At 36.9% G+C, this 18,817-nt stretch overlaps 2 protein-coding genes and 1 long non-coding RNA gene across 4 annotated transcripts; 2 read left to right on the top strand and 1 right to left on the bottom strand.

Annotated features, from left to right (window-relative positions):
- The first annotated feature begins 3,156 nt into the window (after nt 1–3,156).
- On the top strand, nt 3,157–7,145 carry LOC131008552 (sucrose nonfermenting 4-like protein). The gene is made up of 13 exons (XM_057935463.1): nt 3,157–3,574; nt 3,642–3,729; nt 4,253–4,363; nt 4,452–4,586; nt 4,688–4,747; nt 5,235–5,324; nt 5,692–5,829; nt 5,952–6,090; nt 6,185–6,358; nt 6,482–6,545; nt 6,625–6,694; nt 6,778–6,874; nt 6,950–7,145. Exons 1-13 carry the CDS (start codon nt 3,507–3,509, stop codon nt 7,039–7,041), a joined length of 1,326 nt encoding a protein of 441 aa, XP_057791446.1. The 5' UTR covers nt 3,157–3,506; the 3' UTR covers nt 7,042–7,145.
- On the bottom strand, nt 7,118–8,896 carry LOC131008551 (pentatricopeptide repeat-containing protein At5g61800). The gene has a single exon (XM_057935462.1). The coding sequence runs from the start codon at nt 8,894–8,896 to the stop codon at nt 7,292–7,294; it is 1,605 nt and encodes a 534-aa protein (XP_057791445.1). The 3' UTR covers nt 7,118–7,291.
- Nucleotides 8,897–9,825: 929 nt separating this feature from the next.
- LOC131008550 (uncharacterized) lies at nt 9,826–12,377 on the top strand. Of its 2 annotated transcripts, none has more exons than XR_009096312.1 (5): nt 9,826–10,296; nt 10,420–10,521; nt 11,669–11,733; nt 11,814–11,995; nt 12,093–12,377. It is a non-coding gene; the product is annotated as an uncharacterized LOC131008550 (long non-coding RNA). The 2 variants fall into 2 exon arrangements; XR_009096311.1 differs by having other exon boundaries at nt 11,814–12,001.
- The last annotated feature ends 6,440 nt before the right edge of the window (nt 12,378–18,817 follow it).

Here is an 18,817-nt window from a genome sequence, read left to right as displayed (position 1 = left end):
TTAAAGGCAATTTAATTATTTAACACAAAAATAGGTATTTTTTTAAGTTTTTATTTGAGTGGATAAATTTTCATGAAATAAAATTATGTTTCATTAATTTATTGGAACTTCTTTTTAGCCCATATATTAGTAAGAATTCCGGCGCAGAATACTAATTAATTACTACTCCCTCCGTCCCAATAATGAAGACACACTTCATTTGGGCACGGAGGTTAAGGTGGGGTAGATTAGGGAATAAAGTAGAGTGCCCAACTTTATTAATGTATTTGATTAGTAATTGGTTACTGATTTCTTTTAATTTTATTTAAATTCTACTGCCGCCGCCCACCACTACACCGTCGACCACCACCACCACCGACCACCTCCGACAACACCACCAAAACAGCAAGAGCAAAATCGACGGCAGAAATCGAATCCAGAAATGCAGAAACCGAATCGAATCCAGAAATGCAGAAAATTAAAACCATGAAAATCGAATCCAGAAATGCAGAAAATTAAAACCATGAAAATCGAATCCAGAAATCGAAACAACACAAAAAATCGAATTATGAAAATCGAAACAACACAACCAGAAATCAAATCTAGAAATCGAAACTAACACAGCTAGAAATTTCGAATCCATGAAGGAGAAGAGAGAGATCTGCCAATTTTGTTCTCTTTGATTCTCAAATTTGAACCATGAGAATGGCGGCGGAGATGAAGGGTTTCAGAAGGACGGTGGTTGTTCTGCATATATGAGAGATCTATGCTAAATGTTCTGCAATTGGGGGCTGAATGTTGAAGGGGAACTTGGGGATCTAGGTTTTTGGGAGAAGGAGAAATGATTGGGGATTATGCGATGGCTGCTGCCATCGGAGAGAGAGAGAGATGACGGAGCTGTGTGGTGGTGGTTCGGCAGCACAGGGCGACGGCATTGATGGAAGAAATCGACGCTGCAGAGTTCCGAGACGAGCGGCATTATGGACGAAATCGACGCCGCAGAGTTCCGTCAAGATCAACCTTCTTCCTTCGACGAAATCGACATCTCTGTCGTCTCTCTTTGCCGGAGAGGGGATGAACCGGCGGCGCTGTTCGCCGGAGAGGGGAGAACATTCCAGAGAGAGATGGGGCTGAAATGAGGGAGGCGGATGGTTTGTTTCCTTCGATTAGGGTTTTTATTAGGTATTTATATGATAATTAAGGTTAAGTTAATTAGAATTTGTTAAGCCCTAATTCTTTCCATATTTAGAAATGTGTCTTTATTATTGGGACAACCCATTAAGGAAAGTGTGTCTTTATTATTGGGACGGAGGGAGTAATAAATTGGAGCAATAATTCATAGAGGTCTATCATCTTTAATATTTTACTCATCGCAACGATTTACGAGCAATTCATTGGTTAAAATAATTAAATCCATGAGCACGGATAGGTGCCGGCACCCCCATTTTCTTGTACATCACAGGAAAAGTATGTATGATCACCTGATTCATGACAAAGATGACGCATCAAAAATTGGTGGGAAAATATAAAATTACCTACTTTTATAAGAACAGTTAAAAAAATGGGGATGAGATCTTCTATCCCATAATTTATTGTATTTCACTTTTAATTTTTTTTTTACTGTTAATGTATTATATTTGGATATAATCTTAGGATAAGTAATTAGAATTCAATCCTGCAATTAAGGGTTATAATTATTTTTTATATTTATTGAATTAATAATAAATTATTTAGATTAATTAATTCAAAATTAGGATATATATAACCTTTTTAAATTTCAAATTTTAGTGAAAAAAATATTAATTAGAGTTTATTATAAATATTCCATCCGTCCCATTATTAATGACACGTATTTCAATTTGAGTGTCCCAAATTAAATGACTTAATTCTGTTCTTGGTAATAATTTTACACTATAAATCACATGAACCCTTGTACTTTGATTTGTATTTTTGAGCATTTTTCTTTTGTATTTTTCATTTTTCAGGTGAATTTCATCTTTGTGATCTATAAACTATAATCTACATCTATATCTAAAAATATATTAAAAAGATAATTTTCAATTTTAAAATTAAATGGAAATTGTGTGATTATAATAAAATTGAAGATTTATTTGTAAATTATATTTTTTTTTCTTTTGTTTTCTTTAATTTCTTCTTATTTTATTTATTTTTTAAAATTGTGAAATTCAACTAATTATAAAATACTCCATTTGATATGCATATCAAATTAAAGATCACGACAATAACTTTAATTATATTTTATGTAAAGATTAAAACTTGATAAAATTATCTCTCATCTCTCGTCTTTTTTTTAAAATAAATTTATTTTTCAATTCATTTTCATTATTTTTATTTTAACTTATTTTATGTTCTTTTTCATAATATCAGTTTTTATTAATGTGAATTCTTCTTTCATTTTTGTCTTAAAATCTGTGCACCTCCCTCCTATCAAGTTATTTGGGAGGACAAAGAGAGTAATATTTAGTGATAAATGGAGAAGAGTTCCATAATTTTTTTAAAAAATGGTGATAGTTCGTGAATTTATGTGAGTCCATTAATTGTAAGATTATATTTATCAACAACCTATATACCAATATTAAAAAAAAATCATTTATCCTCTTTCACATACATAACTATAATTCAATTTAATTACACAAACTTTATATTTCATCAATGACCTCATTCAACTTAAAAGATATTCAATGAAAATGTGATATGTGTCATCACCGCAAACAATTCACTTGATTTTTTAATGGTCTGCAACTTATGGAACAATTGACAATGAACTGCAGCACAATAGCTAAAACATTTATCCTCTAATAACATATGAAGAAGAAAAAATAAAATAAATAATAAACTTATGGCACAATTGGTCATTCTTCATTTTTTCATTTTTCTAATAACTTTTTTGTCATTTAATTATGATCGGTGGTAAACAGTCATTGATAAACTTAAGGATGATAATTTGTGGGATTACATCCAAATTTTAGTTTACAATGTATATAAAACACACACGCTCGAAACCTACCTTCCAATTAAGACAAACAAGTATAGCTTAATTTATAAGAAGTAAATAAAAAATTATTATTAATTCTCATAGGAAAGAAAAAAGGGAAAAGAAAAAGCAACCAACCGAAAACCGCAAAATGCACGACGAATTACATGAGCCGTTAACGTATCATCATTCCATACTCTTTTTTCTTTTAAAATTCCCCCACACAGTGACACACACCTCCCCTTTTCTTCACTGACAACGACATCAATCCTTAAATATTCCCCTCTTTTTCCATTGCTAAACCTTTGATTTCTCGATGGTCGGAAGATCCAAGAAAACTGGCCCTTTTTTATTTTTCTATCCAGTTATATTGCAAGTTTGTTTATTTTTGGGTTTCAAGGCGGGGGATTTCTCATTTCTCTGTAGTTTAATAATGGCGGATTTAACATAGATATTGTCTGATTGTAGGAGTACAGCTTTTGATAGATATAAGTACGTTTAGCATTTGTTAGCAGATTGTGACATCATAGAGATGGTGCAAACTCCGTTTACATGGCGCTATGGCGGTCGTCAAGTCTTCCTCTCCGCTTCCTTCAATGGGTAACTTTCTTTCTTTTTCTCTCACTAGCTAGAGAGAGATGTTGAGATGGTGTTGACTCTCTTGCAGGTGGACTGAGAGGATACCGCTGCTTTTAGTGGAAGGTTCGGAAACTATTTTTCAGAAGATTATTGATCTTCTGCCTGGATGTTATCAGGTATGTATCAAACATTACCAACAACAACTAAATTCCTCAAACTTCAATCTCGATTATATGCTTTCACTTTTGTTTCATTCATGGAATAAATCGAGGGCTTAATTGCTGCAAAATTCACCAACTTTGGCCCAATTATAATTTTCGACGAATGATAAATGCAAGAATAACACCACCTCTCAATTTGTAGCAAAAGACAGTATTGAATTTTTAGCAATTAGTCCAAAATTTGAGTTAATATGTGTCTAGATCCTAAATCAAACTTGATTTATGTACTGCTGATGATTGTGCTGTTTCGTTGAACCAGAATCTCTTAGTTCAAATAAAAAAATCTCAATTGAATCAATGATCTTATACATCCAATGTGCTTCCTCAGCTACTTCAGGCTTTGTTGAATTGATCTTAGCTGCTTTTTCACAATTTTTGACCAATAAACAGAGAAAGATTCTGTGCAGATTGTAATGTCCAAATAATAGCTTTCTAATCAAATAATGGATATTTTGGTGTTGTTGAACAAATGTGGCAGTACAAATTCTTGGTTGATGGTACATGGGAAGTTGATCAGCAGCAGGTTTGTGCTACAGATGAGTTCGGAACTACAAACAACGTAGTTGTCGTGAGTGCAACGAGCTTTGCAGTGAGTGCAACGAGCTTTACATCTTCTTATATTGCTGATATGTTGTTGAAGCACTGACTGTCTCAATGCTATTCTGGTTGACAACAAGGGTTCGTCTTCAGGCGTTCCCCTCGATGGAACAGTTGTGCCATTAACCGATGGTGAGATGGATATTTCCCGTCAAGTTGTATCCATGCATTTGTTGTCATCTACAACGTATGAGCTGATACCAATTTCAGGCAAGGTTGACGACCTTTATTTTAGATCGTCTTCAATTAGCACTGTTGTTCTTGCCATATTCTGATTAGCAGGTTATGATTTGATGATATTCAATGGAATTAATAGGTTATTGCTTTGGATGTTGAGGTGGATGTGGAACAAGCCTTCCATGTTATGTATGACTTGGTATAAGCCTTTGAACTATTGTTTTATTTTATTTTATTTTTTATTATTTATTTATTTAGGTAACTCTATCTGAAGGAGAATCATGTATTGTAGTTCAATATTAAACTAAACGGAGTTCTTTCAGAACTGCTAAGATTGCTTACTGCTATTTTGCTTCTAAGTTATTGGGGATTCATGATTATGTTTGAAAGACCTGTTTTAATGTTAAAAAAGACAAAAAAAAATTATATATTTGATCTTTTCTTTTGCTTATACAATTGTCCAAATCGGGATCTGGTTTTGCCACTTTTCTTGCGACTGTCATAAATTTATGAATGCTATTTATTTTGTTGTTCAACTAGAGCATTTATATGGTTTGTATATTGGCCTTTTGCTACAACTTAGCTTTTTCTTTCCTTCTGCTGCATGTGTACTTAGCGTTTATGATATTTCTGTTAGGTCTTGAGTATCTTATGATATTTACTCTAAGTTTGGTATAATTTGTTAGGGGTTGACAGTTGTGCCTCTATGGGATGAGAGCAGCGGTCAGTTAGCAGGAATGTTAACTGCTTCAGATTTTATTTTGATTTTGCTTCAGGTAATGCATCTCTTATTACTGTTCATCAAGATGAATAAACCATGTACTTACATTGAGTCTTTTTTGTTTTTCTCTGAAAATTGAGACATTTGAATGTTGATAGTTTGAATTATTTTAGTCAGCAAAGTTTGGACAGAGTGAATTCTAGTCAGGAAATAGTTTTTTCTTTTTCTTTTTCCATCTGAAGAAAAATTTCATATGATTGTCTGGAGTTCTTGACTTTGAGAAAGGATATTTTTCTGTTTATATTGCTAATTTTGGAGTGATTACATAATCTACGAGAGATGTTGTATTCTCCACGAGTCTCGGTATGAATATAAGATGCAGAGTATTTATACTAAATGATGAAGCTTCTTTCCCGTTGCAGCTTCATGGAGATCAAGGAATGTTTGCTAATGAAGAGCTTCAAGCACGAACAGTTTCTTCATGGAAAGGATGGAAGCTTCAACATCACCGAGATTTGATTAGGACTACTGTTCCCTTTCAAAGAAGGCCTTTGATTCATGTAAATGCTTTCTGTCAAGCGTATGCTCTATTAAAAACGAAAATGTGGGAGTTTTGAACACTTGTCTTGATGCAAAATCATCCTGAAAAATGCAATCACACCTTATTTCTCTTTTTCTGCAGGCTGGTCCGGACGAATCCTTAGCTGGACTGGCTTCAAGGATTCTACACAATAATATATCTGCTGTTCCTATTATACATTCAGTAAATGGAATGAGTCCTCGTTTACTACATGTGGCGTGCCTTGCTGGGATATTAAGAAGTGAGTTGTAGGCCTTATTCAAAGATCCATAAATTTATCAGTCTTTTTGTCTTGTGATTACTTAAGTTTTAATTAATCATCGTTGGAATTTCAGATGTATGCAACCATTTACGGCACCATCTCGGACATCTAACTCTCCTACAGCAACCAGTTGGCTACCTTCCCGTAGGCGCTTGGGCTGCTGAAGTTAGACAAACATTTAGTCGCCCTTTGATGGCGCTACACCCCAACGACACCCTTAGTTCTGCTCTTGCTTTATTACTACAAGGTGAATACTATTTTCATCACATGCTAAGTGTTTGAAATGATCTAAATCAACGCATCTTCATCAAATATCTTTCACATTAGATGCAAGCATTGATTCATTATTTTATGGCCTTTTCTGGTGCAGCTCAAATAAGCTCAATACCAATAGTTGATGATGGGGGCAACTTTCTAAATATGTACTCTAAGAGGTAACTACTCTCCCTCTCTCTCTCTCTCTCTGTGTGTGTAGATTATGTATTCTTGAGTTGGCAACCATGTTTGGTGCAGTGATATTACCTCATTGGCAAGGGACAACATTTACACACGCGTTCAACTAGACCAGATCACAGTATCTCAAGCAAGTCCCGCTGAAACTTTATTATTTCAGCGTTGCACTGTTATGTTGTGTAGATATACAAGTGAACCTATAATCATCTGCAGGCACTAGAACTCACCGGTGAAAGAGGCCCAACTCGGTACAAGACATGCACTAGGTTCGACTCCTTGTACCGCGTAATGGAACTTCTCTCTGAGCCAGGTTAGTGTACTGCAGAATCTGTATTTCTGTAACGTAATGCACATTTTTAACTGCGCCGTGTTTTTCCCTCTCTAGACGTGCGCCGGGTAGTCGTGGTCGAGGCCTCCAGCCGCCGTGTTGAAGGTATAATCACATTGAGAGACGTTTTTAACCTCTTGTCTATTTGAATCTGCCGTTCAATTTTTCATGAAAACATTCAACCTGATTACCAGAATGTATGCCCATCAACTGTAAATAAGAGAATTTCAGTGAAGTTCCTTTCTCCTTTCCATTTGCTACCACTATAATGCAACAATTACAATCTCAATACACAACACTCTATTAATAAGATGCATCTTTTATAACAATAACATCATTAAAAAACCGAGCCTCAGAGCTTTTGCTCAGCTGCCAACTAAAAAAGTAAAGGTTCCGATACTAGAGTTGTTGGTAGTGATGCAGCTGCAAAGTGTTCAAGACGAAGTATATATGTTCCGTGCAGGGATGCAAGCAATCCCAAGAAACAAACTCATGCTCCACCCCATCTAGCTCGATCAAGCTCCACCCAGCGCTCTTCCTGATCCCCCATCTGCACTCTCTCAACCTCCGCACCTTCACCACGTCGTCCCAACGCCCTGAATTCGCGTACACCTGCGCCAAAACTGAATAAACGGAGCCATCTTCCGGCTTCACCCGCATCACATGCTTGGCCGCCTCCTCCGCCACCTCCACGTCCCCGTGTATCTTGCACCCTCCGAGCAGCCCTCCCCACACGAACACGTCCCCTCCCATCGGCATCCCCTCTATCATCTCCACAGCTTCCCTTATCATCCCTGCGCGCGCAAGCAGATCAGCCATGCATCCGTAGTGCCTCAGGTCTCTCGCCACGCCATACGCACTCTCCATCCTCGTGAAAACACTCTTAGCCTCGTTGATCATGCCGGAGTGGCTGCACCCCACGAGGATGCCCAGAATCGTCACCCCATCCGGCTTGATGCCGTCTTCTAGCATTCTTGAAAAATGTTGGAGCAGCGACGCGCCGTCGCCGTGGATGGCCAATCCCATCAGCATTGCATTCCATACCGAAACGTTCTGCTCGCGACACGACGCGAAAACTTGCTTAGCCGTTTCAACGAAGCCACATTTTGCGTAGAGATCAACCAAGGCGGTTCCTATGTAGGCGTCCAACTCAATCCCATTTCTCTCTATGTATTCGTGTATCTCTTTCCCTTTCTCCATCTTCCCCAGCTGCGCGCAGGCCGAGAGCGCCGACACCAGAGCAACATTGTCGAACTTCACCTGCGAAGCAATCATGCTATCAAACAGCTCAATGGCCTCAACTGGCCGGTCCAGTTTCGCGTACCCTGCCAAAAGGGTGCCCCAAGAAACCGCATTTCGTTCAGGCATTTCGTCTAGCAGTTGACGAGCACGATCAATTTCTCCAGCCTTGACAAAGCCATCAATCATAATATTGTAACTCACGACATCCCTAAACAAGCTCCCTTCAAACACCCCTTTCCCCCCATCAACGTCGCGGGACCTGCAGTAGGCGGAGGAAAGCGAATTGCGCACGAACACATCATCCAAAAACCCTAATTTCATGACTTGAGCGTGAAGAGCCCTCGCAAGCGGAAGCGAGTTGTGCAAAGCCCCACAAGCTTTGAGAAGGAAGGGGAAAGTGTGGAAATCCGGGGAGATCGATCTCCGGCGCATTTGGAGGAAGAAAATGAAGGCGGTGTGAGGAGAGCGGAGGGTGGTGTGTGCGCGGATAATGGTGTTGTAGTTGAAAGTAGAGGGGTTTGGGATGAGAGTGAAAACGTTGGTGAAGTAGATGATGTGATGATTGGTGGTGTGGTGTTGGGGTGAGAAAGTGAAGGAATGGAGGATGTGAGAGAGAAGGAGAGAGGGGTAGAGAGAGAAGAGGCCTCTGGTGATGGCTTGAGCATGGACTTGGTGGATGTGTGCGCTGGTTTTGCAGCTGAGTTTGAGAGTGGATACGAGATGGGATGTTTGCATGCATATTATTTGCATTTCTCTTCTCATTTTTATTTCTCAATCATTCTGTACCTTTAGTTCTCACCCTCAGGAACTCATACTCTATAGTTTTACAGTTATCCTCCAAATTGACGTTCCAACTCTCTATTATATTCATTATTTCGTTCATAATCATTCCCTCGCCACGATTTTAAATACTATAGTTTGAATTTTGAATTTTTTTTTATCGAATTTGTTCGAAAAAAAAAAAATTATGTAACAACATTAGCATCGGTCTGGCTTATCGCTTGGCTTGAGCTAGCCTTGACGATGAGCCGATCGATGCAGACGATCGTGATTTGAGGCGCGGTGCGGTAGGCACATGTCTATATTATTAAATTAAAAAAAAAAAAAAAACAAAAAAATTGGCAACTGTTCTTTCCTGCAAAACAATTCTTTATTGTTTTTTTCCCCTTTATTTCATCTATATAAATCCTTCATTTTTACACTATTCCTACACAGTTGCATCTTAATTTCTTTCATTCATTCCTCTTAAATTCCTTCATCCAAAATCTTTCACTACAAAAAAAAGGCAGAATTGCGACGGAATCAGGGACGGAACTTAATTCCGTCATAAAATTACGACGGATTAACGACACATTAACGACGACTTACACTTTTAATAATCAATGACGGAATTTCAAACGGATCTGCTACGGAAATATTTTAGCGACGGAATTAGCGACGGAATATCCGTCATAAACTTTAGCTACGGAATTATTCCGTAGTTATAAATAAAATATATTAATTATTTAAATAATAAAAAATTAACGACGGAATAATTCCGTAGTTAAAAATTAAAAAATATTAATCATTTAAATAATTAAATATTAACGACGGAATTATTCCGTAGTTAAAAATTTAAAAATATTAATCATTTAAATAATTAAATATTAACGACGGAATTATTCCGTAGTTAAAAATTTAAAAATATTAATCATTTAAATAATTAAATATTAACGACGGAATTATTCCGTAGTTAAAATTATAAATTTTAATTATTTAAATAATTTAAAATTAACGACGGAATTTTTCCGTAGTTAAAATTGTAAAACACGAATTATTTAAATAATTTAAATATAACTACGGACTTATTCTGTAGCTAAATTCCTTACAAAATAAAATCTCCCCATTATCATCTCACCGCCGATCTACCCAATTAGAATCAGAATTCAACTAAAAAATTATCTGCCGCATCCTGACTCCTGCGCTCCGGCGCCTCGCCGCCTGACTCCTGCGCCTCGCCACCTGACTCCGGCGCTCCGCCGCTGCGCCGCCTGACTCCACTGCTCTGCCGTCTGACTCCTGTGAGATCCACCAAGCTATTTTACTCTATTGAGAGGCCCCAGGCGCGAGCTCGTCTTCTTCCAAGCCTCAACTCTGCGATTTCTCTGCAATTTCAATTCGAGGTACTGATTTTTCATGTGTTCACCATTCCGTATCTCTCTCTCTCTCTCTCTCTCTCTCTCTCGTTCTCTTTCTATTTATTGTTCTTAGCCGAATGAGGTAAATTTTGTATTCTCTATGACTAGTTAGGGTTCCCTAATTAGAATGGATGAACTCGTGAACTACGTGGGAGGACGAATCCATTACAATTACTACAAGGCAATTAAGGAGATGGAACGCCATTTCCGGTAAGATGTGATTGACCGTGGTGTTTGGTGCGTTTTTTCTGCAATATCTCATCCATTTTGGACAATTATGTGGTTGCATCTGGAAAGTTCATTTTGTTTTTCCGTTTATTTCCACCTAACTTCATATTGTAGCTTGATTATTTTATCTATATTGATATCAGCTTCTGTTTCAGTTTAATTCCTCTTCAGTGAATGTGATTTAATTGGCTTCCAGAATCCTTTGTTACCTTGTCGATTAAATGGATTGGACGGGCATGAACTTGAAGTAAATAAGGTTATAAGGCAATGAATTATTGTGTTTGTAACCATAGGGAATGGGAAATGAAAATGGAGAAAACAAAAGAATTTAACCCTTTTGACTTATTCTTTGATTGTGCATATGGATTAGCATTGATATTGTTTATCTGCTGCTTTGATCATTAATGTTCCTAATTAAGGTGGAGTCACGAGTTTCCCAAAGAAGAAGTAATCCCGTCAGCCTTGGGAAGAAGCCCTTCCCCGGATCTCGCCCTCTTTCTGTTTCTGTTTCTGTTTCTGTTTCTGTTTCTGCTTCTGATGCGTACGTAATTAACTTGTTTCTTTGTTTCTGATATGTGTGGTTTGGTTTCTGAATTCTGATGACTCACTGCAGATTGGTTGATAAAGAGGACGATGCTCGTTCCACTACTTCATCGTACATTTTTCTATTGTTTTCCTATATACTCCTAGTGTTGTTTTCCTGTTTCAGAATAGAAACTCGGAGAAGGATTTGCTCGAAACTTTAACTGCAATTTTTTTACTATTTCAATACATATTGAGGCGAGGAGTCCTATACTTGCATGTATTAAGCTTCTCGTGAGAAAAAAACCGAGCTGGCCCTTTATCAAGTTGGTTTTGTGAATTTACTTGGAATTGCTATACTCCTATTTTGTTTTGTTGGTTTTGCTCATATTGCAGTGGTTTACTTGATGATTTATTATAGTTAAATAGAATATATGAACTCTTTGATCCCGATTTTGGTGTACTTGTAAGAGTGTCGATTATCTCTGTCTGCTTAGCGTCTCTACTTTTGATATCACACCAGTTAATATATACCAATATGTGTTGTGTGAGTTTGAGTAGTAGGTGTTCTATTTTGACAGAAGCTGATGTTGTTATCTTTCTGTAGTCGTGTGATAGCGAAGAAGATGGTTTATTTGCTTTCGACATGCACAGCGATGGTGAAGGTCAGAGGTAAGTGAAATCTGCCCTTCTCAGAAACCAATCACGTGTTTTTCTAGTCGTGCAAACGAGCATAACTTGTGCGTTTTCAGGCACTTAAAAGCCAGCATGAAGGAGAACGACAGAGATGAGTTGGGCACCAACGGTTCGCTCCTTGGACTCCTGCTCGAGGCCCCGTCCTCGTACTCGTGCATCTAGATGAATGGTAAAGAGGTCTTCCGCTTTGCTGTCCGTGTCGTTCCACATTCAATCGAACTGGCCCTAGAGAAGGCAGGTCTTGGTGTGAATCTATAAGATTTATTTAAGCTATCAAATCTCTTGTTTTATTTTGTTTCTATAAGATTTATGAGACGATGAATTATGCATGTTAGGTGAACTTTTTCTTGGATATTGCTGGCAAAGTTCAAGAGAGTCATGTCACCATTAAAGTACCAAACGAGAGCAGGAGGCCCCCAATGGATTTCTATCATGCTGGAGCATCACTATAGGATATTAGTTGGATTTATTGTTTAATCAATTATGAATTTGTATGAGATTAGTTGAATATTACTTTCAAGTTTGTTTGTTGGATACATTAGTGGATTTAGTAGATGATTTTCTAAAATATTGGATTGTTGTTGGATTTTGAGGAATATTGAATTATTTGATATTTAAAATTGTTGTAATTTGGTATATTGATGTTTATAAAGGTTTTTAGAAATTTTCAATTTTTTTTTTTAAAAAATACATAAATAGCAACGGAACTACGACAGAATTATGATAAAATGGAGGTAAGTTTCTGCTACGAAATTAGCGATGGAATAATTTTGTCGCTAGCGCTTGCACAACCAAATGACAACCACAATTTTAGCGACGGAATTTTCCGTCGCTAATTCCGTCGTTAAATCTAACGACAGTCATATTTTTCGTCGTTAATTATTTAGCGACCATGATTCTAGATTCGGAAAAATTTCGTCGTTATTCCGTCGCTAGTAGGATTTAGCTACGGAATTTATAGGTTTAGTGGCGAAAAATTCCGTCGCTAATTGACAGTTTTTTTGTAGTGTTTGTTCAAATGGATCTCAACAACCCAGATTATTTCTCGTTAAATTGGTGCGGCGATCTCTAGGGGTTGTATTATCAATCGGGCCTCAAGGGAATTAATTTGAACGAGGTAAATGGAAGAGGGCGTCGGGGAAAGCGAAAAAAAAGCAAAGAGAAAAGGGCGGCCAAAAGTGTCATACGTACACAGTCGAAGAAATCGACCTTTGCTCGAATATGAATCGAGGAAATGAACGATGCCCTCCGTGGTGTGGACCAAAAAAACCGAAGCCTGTTGGGAGAGGGTGATAGAGAAGATCAACGCGCTGATGCCTGAGCCATTCATGCTCGGGCAAGTGGAGCGACTATAGCAACGATATGATCAGGGAGAAGACGCAAACCTTGTTCACAACCAGAAATGAGGATGTTACATTCAAGTGATGAAATTTGTGGAAGATTCTACGACATAACCAAAAGTTCATTATTATATCTCGAGAGCGACATTCATGCATCAATGAGGATAAAGAGGTCGGCGAGCAGCGATTTCACGACAACGGTGTCGAAAATTTCATCTACCCAACCAATATGTAACAAGATGGTAAAGTGAGTGGCCAAGAAAAAAGGAATACAAGCCTCGATGCCCTACTCTGAGGTCTTGAACATTTTGGGTGAGACGCTCCGGCTCAAACACGAGGCTATGGGCAATAAAATTCTCTTCATGGATACATCGAGAATGATAACAAAGTAGATTGAAATACATGCGCAAAGGGTCGTCGAAATCATCTTCATGGATACATCGCATGAGTCAACATGATGAGCCAAACTAATACTACAGTTGACTTATATGTGGGTCTAAAGTAGGGTCGTAAACAAACCAAGCCGCTCGCAAACTATTCGGAGCTCGGCTCCAAAAAAGCTCGTTCAAGTTCGTTTAAAGAAGGCTCGATAAATAAACAAACCAAACTTGAGCTTAGTAGTATTCGGCTCGTTAGCTCGTGAACATGTTCGTCAAGTGATTCAGCTAGTAAAATAGTAGTATAAATTATTAGTAGATACAACTTATATTTATCCACTAAAATTAATAATAATTGTATTAAATCTCTAATTAATTTTGTTTGTTATAAGAAAATAATTAATATATTTATTATTTTGAATAAAATAATCAATATTTTGAATAAAAATATAAATTTAGAAAATTCGTTTAGGCTCGTGAACCTCAAAGTATTCGGTAAGTAAAGTTCGAGATTCGATTCGATACTAAACAAATCAAACTTAAGCACACTACTATTCAGTTCGATTACACCCCTAGTCTAAAGCATAGTTGAGCCAACTAGAACCTTAACCAATACTGCTGCTCTAAATTGACCTTTAACTTTACTACCGAGCCTCCTTAATATTGCATTATTGAGTCCAACATATATTATTAAGTTTATTAATGTTAAGTTATTCAATTAAAAAATTATTATAAAACTATATATCACTATCACATATTACGTATATAACTCATTTTAAAAATATGTATATCATTTCACATGTTTAAGACTTTTGGCGTTCCCTTCTATGGAATTATTTTTAATGGACGTAGATAGTATAAGTTAGTGACAACTTAATTAATTTTTAAGTTCAAAAGTAGTTTCGCTCAAATTTTATTAAATTATTAAAATTAACATGATTTAATGTAATGCTAATATTTTCGAGCTCTTCAAGAAATATCATTAACTCAGACTCTCTCCAGCCCCATTCAATGCAATAATTTTTTTTTTTTTTTTACCATAATGCAATAATATTCAAGTGTCATATAATCAACATCATTATCCAAAATATTATATCGCATATTAAATTGACGCAACATTTTCTCAATTTGATAAATCAAAGTAACAATAATCAATTATATATATACATGCCCACATAAATTAAGAAATAAAGTAGTATAAGATTATGAAAAAATAAATTGAAGTAGATGAACTTATTTTTTGAAAGTTTATAAACTTTTGAAACTACTTATTTCTGTTTACGAGTTTGTTTGACCAAAGAGACTCTATTCTTCGTCAAGTCAATACGGAACAACTTGTTTCGTTGTCAGTTTGGTTCAATGCAATAAATGCACTCCAAGACAAACTTATTAAAAACATAATACTATGTGCCTTTTTGACCAATGAAGAGTTCAAATCCATCTAAGTTATGAAATTTCTTACTCCATTTTACAAGAAACTAGCCATATGATCTTCTATAATCATTATCCATCATATTATCTACAATATAAAGTAGCACACTAATTTGCATAAAGAATAACAATGAAGTGTTAATGATGCAAAATATTCATTTGAGACAGTAAAAATCAATAATTATACATATATCCAATTTTCATTAGTAAAAAATAACACACTACATAAAACGATAAATTACTCGAGAATTACGTGGTTCGATCGTGAAATCTACGTTCACGGGTGGGTTTTGGAGGTTTTTCACTATAATTGAAAGTTTACATTTTTCAAGTGAGAAGAATAAAATCCAAGAGAGTCTCTAATCTAATAATGAAACTTCTATTTATATGCATTAAGGTAAACCTAAGGTCCTTAGGCCCATTAACTTAAGTGGTTGGGCCAAAACCCTTATTACATTAATCTGCACTGAAAAGTCAACGCGGGGAACTAAGGCTAGACGATCCGACTAGAAGTAGCGCCGAGTTGTTGGCTGGGTTATCAAAGCGGGAATAGGGTTAAACTGCTAAGATGATTTTCGATTAATAAAGTCAGCCCTGTCAAGCTTGCGCAGTACCAAATATTCGAATAATAATAATAATAATAATAATAATAATAATAATAATAATAATAATAATAATAATAATAATAATAATAATAATAATAATAATAATTGAGAGAAATATTCCAGCACTGTTAAGCACAGCGCTGGTGCACAATTTAGTCCTCATCAGTTGCGGTAAAATTGCATTTACAATGGTGGTTGGAGGCGACACTCTCATCAAAGAAGAAGAAGGTGGTGGCTGAAATTGAGAGAGAGAGAGAAAGGTGAAAGTGTTGTCAGTTGGTTGCGTTGTCGTCGGATCTAGGGGAGAATGGATGACTGAGGAGAGAGGGCAGTGGGCGGGGGCAGCGGCTGCTGTCGCCGAGGAAGGATAGGGGAAGGGTCTATGGGGAGGGCGGCAACGGAGGAGGGTCTGCGGGGGTGGGGATGGGGGAAATCGGACATGTGTGTGTCTGTGTGAGAAAGTGGAGTGTGTGTGTGTGTGAGAGAGAGTATAATTTGATATATAGCAAACAATGTAGTTTAGTTATAACATCATTTATTACACGGCAATTTCAGCTGTCACATTATTTGAAGGAAATTGTAAGTCGTGGGATGATTGAGAATCAATTATACATTAATGTACTACAATTAAAAAAAAAGGTCATAATATATATACCAAAAAATGGAAAAACTTTAAATATTTTTCGACAATAACTCCAGAACAAATCTACCTTTATGTTACTACCTATCCTATAAAGCCATCGATGCTCCACACAATCTTCTTTATACAATAAATGTAATTAAAAAATATAAATCTACATGAAGATTATCCAAACGAGACTTTTTTTTTTTTGTGAAGTTACACAGTAACACTATTATCTCGATCATGTGTGGTACTTTGATTGAGAGTTAGGTCCATGGAGGGGGGGATAAAATGCCCCCCCACTCACAATTGATTAGTGGCCCTTTATACTTGTTTTGGATTCTCATAATCAGTTGAAAATGAGGTGTCCACAAACCTACGGTGCTTTGTGATTGTAGCATGTTCAAAAGGAGAGAGACCACATGATGAAGGATATAAACTAATAACCACTTTAATTTCTTACAAAACTTTCAACTCTCCAATTCATTTACCATTTTGGATCCACTTTGTCAGCATACTTGCTTTTGAGTCATTCACAAATAGGGCGAATATAGATCAACCAAAACCGACATACCTAATTATGTACTCTACAACTATGGTGTGTCACGCTCGAATAGAATAAATGGAGCATAAAGTAGCATCACGAGATGTCAACTACATTTTAAGATCAAACCAAGTTGAAGTTTTGTGTAGTTTGGATAATTAATTATATAGTATTTGAAGTTGTGTAATCTTGATTTTGGAACTGAATTTGCAAGGATTGGGATGGGTGAACTCGCTTTAATTGAAATCGATTCGATATTTTTAACCCCACTTCCTAAATAACTCAAATTTAAAGAAAATCATATGGTTAGTTTAGGTGTAATTATCAGATTTATCAGTATTTGGCAAATTTATAATTCAGTCAAGTTAACCCCTAATGTTACAAAGATACAATATGCATGTACATGTATGCTACGTATCGTTATCCCATATTGATCACTTCAAAATTTTCAGATAATTAGAATGCAATTATTAAATTATGATGAATTGCGTTATTCTGTAAGCTCTAGATCATGTAGAACGCATCAATCTTGAAATTATTTGGATTACATTAAGGGCAAATGGTTTTTAATACCCACTTTTATAATACATCTATCAAATCTACCCACCTATATAAAACATCTATGAAAAATACCCACTTCGTAGTGAAATTCCATATCTACCCTTAGACTTAATTTCTTTTTATCTCCCATCTTTTGCCTAATTAAGCTTGACTAGTATATCGGCTGGAAACTTTCCTCGTGCCCGATAGGTTACTCTGTAATCTGGGTCTGGACTGTGAGACAACGCCACGTACTGTTAAGCAAAAAATGATAAAAATTGATAATTGTTCAAATTGATCCCGCGCTTCTCAAAATGGTATCAGAGCGGGTTTTTATAGAGGAATTATATTATTTTCAATTTATTTTATGATTAACCTATGTGGGAGGAGACTCCACTGAAAATTATGGATCCGGACGAGTGTCCGAGATGTGTACACTACAGGAACTCTCTCCAAAATTTGGAGATAGAAACCAGTCGCCTAATAGGCGATCTCAAGTGGAACAATCGAGTCCTCGTTACCAACTTAAGACGAGGAGGAGACATCGAGTTTATTCGCGAAGTCATCGCGAGTATCCAATTCTACCACGAGAATCTCATGAGAATGGCCGCAGCCAGAACGGCCATTGAACGAAACAGAGACGAGGCCCATTGGTCGCACGATTGATGGAACCAAAAGACAAGGCGGGAGTAGTTTATCCAAACTACCAAAAGATCGAACCAAGCTCTTCCGACAACGTCAACTTGCGGGAGATCCAGAAGACGGTGGAATATTATGGAGTCAAGCTATACGATCTACCGCTGGAGCTAAGCAGAATATCACTCAAACAAGAGGAAATATTAACCCTCTTGCGTGATATCCAGAAAAGAATGGAGGAGATCGAAAGGCGAAAACCATGTTCCGGAAAAATTCGGAATCAATGGTCCAAAGACCCGACGTCTATATCTCTATTCGATGCAACACCCAAAGAGTTGCAGCCGGAGGACATAATCCGAATTATGAAAGGCAAATATCATGGATAGCCTTGACAGAATCGGATTAGAAGATCTACAAGAGTTAGCAGAATCTTTTGCTAACCTCAATATGGTGGATCTAAAGATGAACCAAGGAGATGAGGTTCCCAAAACAGAGCCTCAAGAAGAATCGTCAAAGAAGGGGTCAGCTCAAGACGATGCAAGCCAGTTCCAACGAACCAGGCGACGGAGGCCTCAGATGCAGGATACTCCTGTAGGAAAGGTCACACTGGAACCAGTCCATCCATATGGATTGATTCTCAACCTCGACGAAGCCAGTTTCAAGGATTGCAACTGCTGGTCGTGCGGTGCAAAGGGGCATATTTCAACCAATTGCCCAGACAACGAGAAAAGGAAGATAAGAAGATTCGAATCCACACCGGATATCGAAGACGCTATCTACCACCAGAAATTGATACCCGTGTATCAATTCGAAGATATATCCTCTGATGAGAGTATATATGAGCAAGAAGAGGTCTTTAGTTCTGAGGATTCGGAGATGACCGATGGATCAACCGGAGACGAGTCAGACTAAAGAGGAGCAAGAGGTTCACCACACCCAGAAGGAGGATCAGAATGGATTTACCA

This window comes from Salvia miltiorrhiza, chromosome 2, assembly GCF_028751815.1.
Source record: "Salvia miltiorrhiza cultivar Shanhuang (shh) chromosome 2, IMPLAD_Smil_shh, whole genome shotgun sequence".
NCBI lineage: Eukaryota > Viridiplantae > Streptophyta > Magnoliopsida > Lamiales > Lamiaceae > Salvia > Salvia miltiorrhiza.
The sequence above is the reverse complement of the archived record's forward strand: the minus strand, read 5'-3'. Positions and strand labels throughout refer to the sequence as shown.

What these genes read in the sequence shown, in the direction of transcription:
- LOC131008552 (XM_057935463.1), top strand. Translation starts at nt 3,507, where the DNA reads ATGGTGCAAACTCCGTTTACATGGCGCTATGGCGGTCGTCAAGTCTTC. An exon ending in TGATACCAATTTCAGGCAAG is followed by an intron (nt 4,587 to 4,687) that starts GTTGACGACCTT and finishes TGGAATTAATAG; the next exon opens with GTTATTGCTTTGGATGTTGA. An exon ending in CCTTGCTGGGATATTAAGAA is followed by an intron (nt 6,091 to 6,184) that starts GTGAGTTGTAGG and finishes TTGGAATTTCAG; the next exon opens with ATGTATGCAACCATTTACGG.
- LOC131008551 (XM_057935462.1), bottom strand. Translation starts at nt 8,896, where the DNA reads ATGAGAAGAGAAATGCAAATAATATGCATGCAAACATCCCATCTCGTA.